This window comes from Rhincodon typus, unplaced genomic scaffold (genome assembly GCF_021869965.1).
Source record: "Rhincodon typus isolate 14 unplaced genomic scaffold, sRhiTyp1.1 hic_rhity00002232, whole genome shotgun sequence".
In the NCBI taxonomy this organism is placed as follows: domain Eukaryota; kingdom Metazoa; phylum Chordata; class Chondrichthyes; order Orectolobiformes; family Rhincodontidae; genus Rhincodon; species Rhincodon typus.
In genome coordinates, this window is record NW_025967870.1 from 4224 (window position 1) to 17155 (window position 12932).

Here is a 12932-nt window from a genome sequence, read left to right on the forward strand (position 1 = left end):
CAAATATGCAGGTAATCATGACGTGAGCATTACTGGCAAGGCCCAATGCCCTCAAGAAATCGAGGATGAGCCATTTTCTGAAATCGCTGCAGTCCATGTTGTGCGCGTAACATGGTTACGAGCTATTCATGGTATTCAAAAGGGACTGCTAGTATTTTGCCTCAAAGTGAAGGAACAGAAAAGTAGTTCTAAGTCAGAATGGTGTGTGAAGCTTTGGAAGCACTTGCAGATGCTGAAGGATGCGGTTGGTGTCAGTGGGGAAAGCCAGGCTTCCTACGTAATTATTATTGGCATCTTGGCAAGGGGCAATCTACGCAACAAGCAACTGTTTTAACCAGAACAGAATAAGGTTGTCATGATGCTCCTACAGGCAAACTTACCAAAACATCCAAAGTTACTAGCATGAATTATTTAACGAATATCAGCAGGAAAATAGAAACTGTGGAAGGTTAGCCCAACAAGAAACTCGTGTCTTTTTTTTGGGGCGTGGGGGGGATGAAGTTGGAAAACCAGTCGTCACAACATGATATAGAAACGCAGAAATGCTGAAAATATCCAGCAGGTCTGGTAACATCTGGAGAGAGAAACCAAGGTAGCAATTCAGGTTAATATCCTTTTGTCAGATTTCCAGAAGTTATAGTATCTTGCTCTTACCATATACTGCTATTCAAGAAAAACAGCCATTGCAAAGATGACTCAAGTACACAGGAAGAAAAAAAAACATATTTTGTTTTACATTTTAAGTAATGAATACATGAAAATAACATACAAAGATTAAGCCAAGTCACAGTTAGAAATTTAACGATCCCTGTACAGTCACCATCTGTTAAACAATAGGGTTTGGAAAAGCAAGTTTGGGCTCCAATAATTATGCATTATGTTAGAAGGTATCCAGTATTATGCATTAACAGAAGGATATCCAGAGTGCTGATCATTACGTCCTCCATCATTGACCTCTGTTTTCATCTTCATTTTTAAATTGCCATCCTTGAACAGGAAAAAAATATATTACTTTAATGCGGTCTTCTCCCAATCCTTCAAACAAAGAACAACCCTCATTACTTTTCTTCCTAATATCTTCAGACTATACTCAGACCAAAATATACATCCAGTAAAATAGATACTTATTCAATAGGCATCGGTTGGAGACAGAATTCCAGCATTAGTACAATATGAAACAATATCAACTCCCACCTGATGAAAATCAAACATGCTGTCTAATTTTGGTGAAGTACCACAACAAGCTGGGTGTTAATGTTGTCCAGAATTTCCTAAAAACTGGATGAAGCCTCTTTCCATGTCTGCTTTACAGATTGAGGTGGAAGCCTCCACCCACAAGTTAACATGTGTACAAGCAGGTCAATTTTTAAAAAATTGACAGCCTCTCACGATGATTGCGTCTCTATCTCTGGGCTGGAAAGTCAGGGTCAAGTTCTATCAACCCTGGACGTGTGTGTCCTAACATGCAGAGTTCAAGAATAACATGAATTCATTTCAGGATATATATTCCACAACTCTCAAACTTGAATCTATTGGTAAATGCAACAAATCAAAAACTCTGAACATTAATTCTAGGGCAGTAAATTGCCTTCTCCAGCTTAAGTCTTCAAAGCTCAATTGGTTCACACTTAAAAATGTGAATAACTATTTGATGCCAACTACTAAACAAAAATTTATAAACTCTGTCACCAAGTCCAAGATAGCAGCTCAGTGACTTTGATGATCTGGTGGACTAATTAAGGCAAGAGCAAAGGTTCCCCAGCACCTGTCTGAGTGGCCCTAGAGAATCATTGGATGTCAAGTAACAATCAAATGTTTCCAGTTTGGCAAATTATCAACCTAACCAGATTGGTTACAAGTTCCTAACTGAATCAAGCATTACATAGAAATATAGAACAAGCTTAAAAAAAAAAAAAAAAAAAAAAAAAAAATTTGTTGTAAGAAAACAAAAGAAATGACCTGTTCAGATATGTTGTTAGAACTTGAACCTGGACATTCCAGCCCAGAGGTATAGACACAATAACCATAAGAGGCTCCTGCTTGGACACATTAAGTTATGACCTCTGGAACAAGGACAAGATGAACTTGGATATTTTGGCCCAGAAGTAGCTGCACTACCACAGCATCACCAGAGCCTCTATCCTGAGATTTTTTTTTTTTTTTTTTATAAAAATCAGGCAAAGGTAAACCTCCATCTCATTCATCTAAATTTCTGTTGACCAGTCTGCATTGAATTGATTATTTCAGCTGTGTCAGTATAAATCCATCCCAGTGTCCAAATTAGGAAGGAATTTTTCATTTGTTTTAGTAAGCCCCTCAGTAGTCACCTCTGCTAAAGTATACAACGCGAAGGGATAAATTTCAGGCTCTGGTCTGTAACATTTCTCATGCATAATGGCTACATGAGCAAGGCAAGAGGGACCAGTGTCCCAGCAGTAGCCAGTAAGGAGGGAAGAGCAGATCATTTGAATAGCTAATTTTCTGAAGTGATCCAAAACAAGGGTTTTCAAACTCAGGTTTCAAGAACTGAAGCCCTTGAACCATCCTCAAAATAAAATGGAACTGCCAAGTTTACGAGGTCTTCACAACAGTGGTAAGTGTCACTGTTTCAGTAAAATGGAATCTTGGATAGATAACTTAGATTGCAATTCAAGTAGATCCATAATGCTGCAAAGTACTGATGGGTTCTCTTAAACCAAATGCAAGGTTTGATCCCTAAACCTCTAGCACTTGACCAAAACAGGGGAGATCCTCAACACGAATACATAATAGCAAATCAAGGCACATAAATACTTACATCACTTGGAGCTTTATAGCATGTTACGCTGAAGCTTGAGCAGGCTCAACAGTAGACTGGTAACGCAGTTTGTCAGTTGGTTGTGGAGCATCAGGTTTGCTTGCTTGCGAATAGATACGGTCAGAATAGCCCTTGTTTCTCACATGAGTGGTGTAGGTTCGTGGAACAGACTGCTCCACTGTAACTAATTCTTTTGACCCCCTGTAGGAGAGAGATTACACATGGATTGAAAAGTACAATTTCAGTAAATCCGTTGTTTCAATGAGTCAGTAGAGATATGATAGACAGGTATGGATTTGGACAAAACATTCTGAAACAACACTGCACATACTATTTAGAAATTATGATTCGTGTGGTCCCTTCTGCTCCCACACCTCAAACCGGGAACAGACTGTTGAGCATTACATAAACACCCTGGAAAAGTTAGAAATGACTTAAATATAACGCAGCTGTCAAATCAAAACATGTCTGTGACCATAGCTGCATCAGTGACTGACTAATCATAGCCAGAAATAAACAGTTTAAACATGGCTAAAATGGTAAGTAAAAGAAGGTTTCAACTGCTCTATGGATACAGTAGTATAGTAATTGTGTTACTGGATTAATAACCTAAAAACTGGACTAAATCCAGTAGAAGTGAATTAACATCCCACCATGACACTTGCAAAATTTATATTTAACCAACATTTCCAAAAGCAATCTTGCAATAGTGACTGTACTGCTGCCAGTTCGTCTATGTAGCTTATCAATACACTTTTGAAGAGGAAATCTGCAATACTTGCCAACTAAACTCAAGACAGGATAGAAAAATGCGCACAGAAAAGCAGGGTTTTCCTTCTTGTCGTTATCCGTGATTTCTGAAGGCTTTAATACACGAGGTCTTGAGGACCAGGTTGAGCTTAGCTGCATTCCCAGCACTTTCTAAGCACAAGGAGAAAGATTGGCTGATTCTTCATTCTTGTCTGGTTAGGTTTCTTGCACCTTGCCCAAGTTCAATTACCCAAAGATGCTTGCAAATGAATTCCAGGTCAATTTTGAAAGCAATGCAGCTGCTTTGATGATAAGCAAGAAGTTGTAGGGAAATGGGACAACAATTTTGCCACCACAAAGAGTGTCTGGCTTCCTATTTAGTTCCATGTCTCCACTCTTCCTTTCTAAATATCACATTACATCACAGAATATTAATTTTGCATGTTCTACAAATCACGTGGGAATGCAATCATTTAAGACTGTCCACTGTTCTGTCATAAAAACCAAAAGAACTGCGGATGCTGTAAATCAGGAACAAAAACAAAGTTGCTGGAAAAGCTCAGCAGGTCTGGCAGCATCTGTGAAGGAAAAAACAGTTAACGTTTCGGGTCTGAGGAAGGGTCACCAGACCCGAAACGTTAACATTGTTCTTTCATACTGCTTTCGCAATACTCACCAGAACTTAAAGATCAGCATGGTGGCAAAGGCACAGAGAAGTAGAAAGAGGAGAATGGAAAGAATTGTTGTGATCACTACCATTCCTCCAGTCCTCCCACCTGGTGAAATACTAAGAATGGTAGGCTCCACCACTGGAAACAAAGAAAAAAAAAGTGTTACAAACTGATCGCGTACACAAACACTTGTGCCCTGGATACATTCAGGAATTAGTCTTAAGAAATGAAATAACATAGCTATTTAAGAAGTGAAACAAATCCCTGGCGATAGAGATGCTGGCTTTTTGTTTTGGAAGGGGCGCAGAGAAAGACAAATAGAATAGAGTTCGGAGCAGGACTCTGTCAAAAGAAGACTCATAACATTTACACTGTAATTAATCTTTATGTATGCTGCATACAAACATTAGAAATAATCCCAAATTTCATTTTGTTTGAAGGACTTAATTAAACTGTAAAAATAATCTACATTTCAATTTCTTTTAAAACAAAAACAACTTTAAAACGTATTCAGCTATTTCAAATAATTCATCCTGTAATTATAATTGAAATATTTCCCTGCACCTAAGCTTCTTGAGTAGATTTGTAGCTCGGGCTGTGGGTGTTGAAGTAGGTTGGCTCGCCGAGCTGGTTCGTCAGACGTTTCATTACCCTGCTGGCTAACATCAGTGCAGCCTCCAATGAAGCGTTGTGTTTTTCTGCCTGGTATTTAAAATTCCAATGGACCCCAGAGTTTAAATACCAGGCGGGAAAACACAACAGCGCTTCATCAGAGGCTGCACTGATGATGTTACCCAGCAGGTGAAACATCTGCAAACTAACAAACCAGCTCGGTGAGCCAACCAACCACAGCATTTCCTTGCACCGCTCCCATGGGATTGCACAGCACCAACTTTCTCAACTATAGTCAATATATTGATCCCCATTTCCTCTTTTCCAAAGTTCAGTCATCCCAAATTCAACTCTTTAGCAACAGATTCTCGAAGAAAGTTTACAGCAGATAATTCAAAATCTGTACGGCAATTGTGAAACAATTCAGGCTTTAGGCCACTTGTGTCAAGTTTAACCAAAGATTTCCAAAGTATTTTAGAAACTCTGAGGCACGTCTGTTAGCAGCACATTATATGCATGAGATAACTTTGAAAGATTTCTAGCGCTATGACCCCCCCTGTTACATTTCACTTGACAAGGTATTTAGAACTTCAAAATGTTCAGTGTTCTACTGGAAGCCAAGTAAAATCTGGTGCTGCAAAGTTATTGCCTCAATTCTCCATGCTTTTGCTTACATCCAATTAGCTTCACACAGATTAGCTTTCACCCAGATTTCTTTTAGAAGCATATTTTGTTAATTTATCTCACTTGGGCAAGTACAAGAATCCTGGCCACACTGTAAAGAAAAATAAGCAAATGTTTCCTGTGTGTTTAGAACAGCTAGGCTGTGCAGTCCAGGTCAGTCAGGTCCTCAGGGCCTGAAGCTTTATATATTGGAGCCACAAAGCAGTTTAGTACAAACTCTCAACAATCAACACCCAAATTCCAGAGATTCCGTGGAACTGAGACCAAAATTCAGAAATATTCAATGCAACTGTGGCAAAAATCTCTCTTAAAAAAGTCAGATGGAAAACTCACCGAAAGATTCATACTGAACAAAGGATGTAGTTTTTTTAAAAAAAAAACAAATTTGTATAAACAATTATTAAAATGTTAGTGTAAATCCTTCAAGTAAAGATTTGCTGGTTGGAACACACAGATTTCAAAGAAAAATGTAAAATCATCAATCTAGAGAAATTCACACTGTATAGTTTAGGAATTTAAAAAAGAAAATCAAAAAAGGAGGAAGTTAAACATAAGAATTAAAAATTGCAGACATTGGGAGTTCAGGAACCAAAATGATTTCACAGGCAGGGGGTGGCGTGAGCACAGAACTTGGTGCAACATGCAATGCAAGAAGCAGAACTCTACATCCCTCCAATACCAGTTTTTGAAGTCACAGTCATCAATTGAAACAATCCACAGAGCACTACAAAATGACAAATTATATGTCAATGGTCAAAAGCAAAATTCCCTCCAATCTCCAATGGCAAAAGTGAAATCAGAAAAATTCAAGTCAAAAGGCATTCCTAGTTTTACAGGCGTCATTGAACTTGTAAATAATGCTTGCTTAGGCTACAGTGGGAGCATTTAAAGCAGTTCCAGCTTTATAGAGTCAGAGTCATACAGCACTGAAACAGACCCTTCAGTCCAATTTGTCCGTGTTGAAGAAAATAGGACAGATAGGTTCAAACATTACACTATTCAAAAAGAAGGATCTTCTTTGTAATTTGCATGTGTTAGCAGCGGTCAGGCCGAGTTGGAATATAGTGACCACTTTTAGGCATCAGTATCTGTTATAAGGGCAAGACCATGGAAGAATAAAGAGGAGATACAGGAGGAAAGGATTTTGTTTGAAAACTATAAACTCTAAATGGAAATTAAATAAAGTACAAGGCAGAAAGAGTTGGAACAGAGAGCTTCAGTTGAAACTCCAGCACAAGACTGGCACAAATCTAGAACAGAATTTCAGAACAAACCTAATTTAAAGAGACTAACCAAAGTTGCCAGCCTATGACTGAGTTGGAAGAGAAGGGAAATAAAAACTGTACATTTCAAATTTGTACAACTATCTGGTACTCATTAAACTGATGTGATCAGGCCAAGCTATTGCTTGCTAAACTGAACAAATACACAATGAGGAACACTAACCTTGGAGAAGGGAGATGGAGTCTGACCAGAGTGTTTCAACTTCAATTGCTTTTGTAGATTCATTTCGTACAGCATACTTGAATCTGTGAGATTTGAGAAAAGGTTAAAAGTAAATGCAATCATTGACATGCCATAAAACTAAATCAATGGCTAACCAAGAATCAATGCTCAAAACGTACATGTCTCTGATCTATAGCCAGGTAATGCTACTACACCTACATACTATCACAGCAAAGCTTGTTTTTTTGCAAGTGATTGTTATATTTATCAATCCAAATGATTAGCTGGAAATTTCTCCTATTCCTATTGTAGTGATTGTAACAAGGTCAGCCAGGTGGACCTCAGAATATGGATTCCCTAACTGGACCAGATTAACAGCTCCAATCAGGGAGCTGACAGATATAAACAGGGGTGTTAGAGTTTCTGCTCACTCTGAGCTGGCTCTGACGAAGCTGGATCAGTGTCAAGGACTCTCCATGTGTAAATAAAGGGTGACTTGGTATGGTGTTCCTTCTCCTATCCTATCCTACTTTTGTCTTTGGGGCTCACTGGTGAAAGTAGAATGCATCAGTCCTCCATCTTTCAGGGTGCCATAAGATGTTAGGTAGTGGACTTTTAGCTAAGTTATGAAGATTCTAGTCCTAAACACCTATATCCTGGTCCGAAAGTGACAGTAATGAAGTTGCACTAATATAAAAGAAGTTGTCTGCTATGTGAAATAATTTGAAGTCAGCATTATCCATTCAAGTTATCACTGAATCAGGTCAAAATAGATTTTAATTTGATGTCTGTAAAGTTATCTTTAAGACAGAAATAAAAAACAAAGTTCTGGAGAAACTTGGCAAATCTGGCAGTATCTGTAGAAAGTCAAACTGAGTTAACGTCTAGTTGACTGATATTTCTTCAGTTCCATTACATGCTACTCTCTTTCCCTCTAGACAAACTATATCAGATGATGATAACAACGTGTAGAACTGGATGAACACAGCAGGCCAGGCAGCATGAGAGGAGCAGGAAAGCTGATGTTTCAGGTCTGGACCCTTCTTCAGAAATCATTCCATTCGCCAGCATTGGCAGTTCCTACTATCTCGGATATCAGATCGACTGTTTCTCCTGTGCTTTCTGATTCGAAGACATTAAAACGTGGATGCAAGGTAAAAACAGAAGGCTATTTGGCCTATCCATTGAGTCAGCTGTCACAATGAGATCATGGCTGACGTGATCTTCATCAATTCCACTTTCCTGCCTTTTCCCCGTAACCTTCGATTCCGTTAATGATTATAAATCTGTCTATATCAGCCTTGCATATATTTAATGACCCAGGCTCAACAACCATTTGTCATGACTAGCCTTACACTAAAATTGTGCCCTCTGGTCCTAGACTCTCCTGCTAGGGAAAACAACCTTCTACACCCGCCCTGTCTAGCCTCTGAATCATGTAAGATTCAATATGGTCACTTCTCATTCTTCTAAACTCCAATGAATACAGGATCAACTTTCTCAATCTCTCCTCATAAGAGCCTAGTGAACTTTCTCTGGACTGCCTCCAGCGCCAGTACCTCTATCCTTAGGCAAGGAGACTGAAACTGTTTGCAGTATTCCATCTGTGATCTAAATGGTATCTTGTTTGATTTTAGCAAGACTTCCCTATTTTTACATTCACACATAGAATGAGCTGCCAGAGGAATTGGTGGATATGGGTACAGTTACACGACTAGATCAGGTTTGAATTATCTGGTCGGCACAGATGAGTTGGACAAAAGGGTCTGTTTCCATGCTGTAATACTGTATGACTCTATAAAAGAGACATTTTGATAAGTACATGAATAGGAAAGGTTTGGAGGGATATGGCCAAACGCAGGCAAATGGGACCAGTTTATTTTGGTAACATGGTCGGTGTGGACCGAAGGTTCTGTTTCCGTGCTGTATGACTCTATGATTTGAAATAAAGGCCAACTTTCTATTTGCCTTCCCTCTTATCTGCTAATCTTGGATGCCAGCTTTTTTGTGATCGGGCACCAGGACTGAGAAAGTCCCACAGTGCTGCAGTCTTCTGCAGTATTTATCCATTTAAAAAAATATTCAGCTCCTCTACTCTTCCTAGCAAAATGCATAATCTCACATTTTCCCCATGTTATATTTCACCTGCCAAGGTTTTGACCACTCATTCAATATATCTCCTTCTATAGATTCTATCATTCTCACCATTTGCCTTCCCACCTACTTGCATTATCCACAAATATGCCAACAGTACATCTACTTCCAACATTCAAGTCACCAACAAACATTGCAAATAACTGTGGCCACAGTACTGATCCATGTGACACTCCACTAAGTTACAGGTTGCTACCCTAAAAATGCCCTCTTATCCCAACTCAGTCTTCCATTAGTTAGTCAATCCTTCCAATATTGTAGAGTCTTAGAGGCGGACACAAGAGATGCCAAGGGGTAGAAAATATTGTTGCAGGTTGTCTATAGACTCTCAAACAGTAGTGGAGATGTAGGGGAAGGAATTTAACAAGAAATCAGAGAAGCATGCAGTAAGAGTACACCAGTAATGATGGGTGAATTTAATTTACATGAAGATTGGACAAACCAAACTAGCAATGATATTGTGAAGTAGGATTTCCTGGAGGGTATACATGATTTTTTTTTTGGGACCAATACATTGAGGAAATAGGCAGAGAACAGGCTTTTCCAGATTAGGTACTGTGCAATGAAAGTGGACAAATTAACAATGTTGTCCCTTGGTCACAGCAACCATGATATGATAGCATTCTCCATCTTAATGAAGAATTAAGTAGTCAAATTTGAAACTAGGGTCCTGTATCAAAATAAAGGGAACCATGAGGATATGAGGCACAAATTGGCAAGGATAGATTAGGGAGCCTTATTAAAAAGTTTAATGATGAATGGACAATGGCTAATATATAAAGCTTGTGTGTGCATGAATTACAAGAATTATTCATTTGTGTCTAGCGCAAAAATAAAAACAAAAAAAAGTGAAAAGGTGGCTTAACCATGGCTTACAAAGGAAATTAGGGATAGCATTAGATCTAAAGAGATATAGAAAATTGCCAAAAATAAAATGCTAGCCAGAGGATTGGGAGCATTTTTGAATTCATCAAAAGAGTACAAAACATTTCATCAAGAGGGAGAAAAAAAAAGAGAGAAAGTTGCAGGAAACATAAAAACTAACCATAAAATAAAAGATTAGGGAATACAAACATAGGTCCTTACAAATCAGAAGCTGTGGAAATTATAATGGGGGAAATCAAAGAAACGGCAGAAGGCTTGAGGATCCAAGATTGAGAGGGTGGAATTGAAGGATGTCAATATTAGAAAGTATACGGTGTTGGGGAAATTAATGGGGTTAAAAGGCTGCAAATCACCAGGGCCTAATATTCTACATTCCAGGGTACTAAAGAAGTGGCCCTGGAAATACTGGATGCATTGGTGGTCATCTTCCAAAATTCTGTAGACCAGGGTGCGATTCCTACAAATTGGAGGTAAATGTCACGTTGCTATTTAAAAAAGGAGCGAGTTAAAAGAAAAAGATAATAGAATTACAAACCAGTTAGCCTAACATCAGAAATGAAGAAATGCTGGCGTCTATTATAAAAGACATAATACGGAACATTTAGACAAATATGGGATTGGAAAAAGCCATTATGGGTTGATGAAAGGCAAATCATGCTTCACCAATTTACTGGGGTTTCTGAGGATCTAATAAGTAGAATAGATCAGACAGAATCGATTGATGTTGTGTCCTTGCACTTTCAGAAGGCTTTTAATTTAAGTCGCAATAAGAGGTTAGTGGGCAAAATTAAATCACATGGAATAGAAGGTAATATATTAGCATGGATTAAGAATTGTGTGAGCGACAGGAAGCAGATTGGGAATATAGGTGTCTTTTTCCAAGTGGCGGCCAGTGACTAGTGGTACCATAAGAATCAGTGCTTGGGCCCCAGCTATTCACGATGTATATAAATGACGAGGGAATCAAGTGCAACATTTCCAAGTCAGTTCAGGACTCAAAACTGAGTGGGATTGACAGTTGCAAGGAGAATGCAAGAAGACTTCAAGGTGATTTAGACAAGTTGAGTGAGTGGGTAAACATATGGCATAAACGTGACCAAATGTGAAGTCGTATACTCTGTGAAAAATGGAAAAGCAAAGTATTGTTTAAATGGTGATGTATTGGAAAATGTGGATGTGCAAAGGGACCTGGGTGACCTTGTACACCAGCCAAGGAGACAGACAGGCACAGCAATCAGTACTTAAAAGCACATTGTTTCCCTTCTGTGCCAAGTTCCTAGTCTGAACCAAATTCCGCCTTTGGCTCATTCAGTTGGAGTCTCCAATTTCCCGACCAGATACTGTATTTTGCTTTTGTATAAAGAGCTTCGCTACAATTAAACAATTAGGAACATTTCTGTCTGCTGGAACTGGTGTAAAATTTTTCCCACAGTTCCCAGTATGAAGAAAGACTTAGATCTTTTACCTGTATGTTGCACCAGCTTCGAGTGGTGCATTACAAATCTCTGGAGGGTTGCTAACTTGGTTCAAGCACTGGACATCATTTCCAGCTCTGAACAGATATTCATCAATCTCAGCTTGGATTCTTGTAGGATCTGTGCTCGCCATGAAAGGTGAAGAGGTACAGGTAGCGATGACAAAGCTTGCAGCACGGTATGGTCCAGTTGCTCCTCCTCTTGTTTGTTGATAATTTTTGATCGTAGGACCAATTTCATTTGGGAGTGCTGCAAACAGAAGTATTATTAATAACAGTTCAGCTGTTTGGTTTATTTAGTTTTCCCGACAATGTTAAATGACAAAAAGGTAGCAAATTTTGAAACAGAAGTTATTGTTTGAATGCACATCTTCACCATCCTGTAGGCTAAAGGAGGAAACTAATCACAGGCAATTGAAATTGACTTGTTCCTGTTCTTAACTTTTGGTAAGGAAACTACTCCAGATATTACAAAAAAGTGCCTTACTCTTTTATGGCATGTGGGCATTACTGGCAAGGCTGGCATTTGTTGCCCATCTCTAACTGCCTTTGAACCAGGTAAGGATGGCAGATTTCCTTCCCTTAAATTGAGGATATTTGTAAGCAATAGATAACAAAGTGTGGAGCTGCAGCAACACAGCAGGCCAGGAAGCATCAGAGGAACAGGAAAGCTGATGTTTCGGGTCGGGATCCTTCTTCTCCTGACCCGAAACGTCAACTCTCCTGTTCCTCTGATGCTGCCTGGCCTGCTGTGTTCCTCCAGCTCCACACTCTTATCTCTGACTCCAGCATCTGCAGTTCTTGCTATCTTACATTTGTAAGCAAGATGAGTTTTATGACAATCAAAAATAGTTTCAATAACCAACATTAATGAGATTAGCTTTAAATTCAATGAATAAAAGAAACCTGGAATTGAAATTCCACTACTCATGGTGGGATCTGAACCCATGTTCTCAGAGTATTTCCTGGATTATCAGTCTAGAGATGTTGTTACTGTTCCAGCACCCTTCCATAAAAAATGTCAAGGTGTACCAATAGCGTAAACCTAAAGATCAGGAACAGCACCACAGTAAAAGCAACCTTTGTTCTAGAACAATATACTTTTGTCCAATAAAAATGTTCTAACCATTATCTAACACAGAATATCATCACATGGCTTACCTAATGCTATTTTAATGAAGCACTCTTACTGCAATAGGAGTACTTTGGCTACCAATCACTATTTCAAAAGATGTTTAGTTGGACATCTCTACTCTCACAACAAAAACTATGATTCAAATGAATGTTTTCCTGCTTAAAATGGATGAAACCTCAAGGCACTTTATTGTTAATCCACAAGACAGATCAGTCATGGAAACTCACCAATAATTCAGTTAAGGAGGTAGTAGGAACTGCAGATGCTGGAGAATCCAAGACAACAAGGTGCAGAGCTGGATGAACACAGCAGGCCAAGCAGCAT

General features: G+C 38.9%; 1 protein-coding gene across 1 annotated transcript in view; it reads right to left on the reverse strand.

The window, feature by feature from the left end:
- Positions 1 to 711: 711 nt before the first annotated feature.
- Positions 712 to 12932, reverse strand: part of LOC125481457 (uroplakin-3a-like) — a 16365-nt gene continuing 4144 nt past the window's right edge. Inside the window, exons 3-7 of the mRNA XM_048593027.1 lie at positions 11465 to 11723; positions 6961 to 7043; positions 4224 to 4356; positions 2798 to 2998; positions 712 to 987 (exon numbers count right to left, since the gene is read on the reverse strand). Of these exons, the coding sequence (XP_048448984.1) occupies positions 2821 to 2998; positions 4224 to 4356; positions 6961 to 7043; positions 11465 to 11723 (653 nt within the window). The 3' untranslated portion in view covers positions 712 to 987; positions 2798 to 2820. The remainder of the gene's footprint in view (positions 988 to 2797; positions 2999 to 4223; positions 4357 to 6960; positions 7044 to 11464; positions 11724 to 12932) is intronic.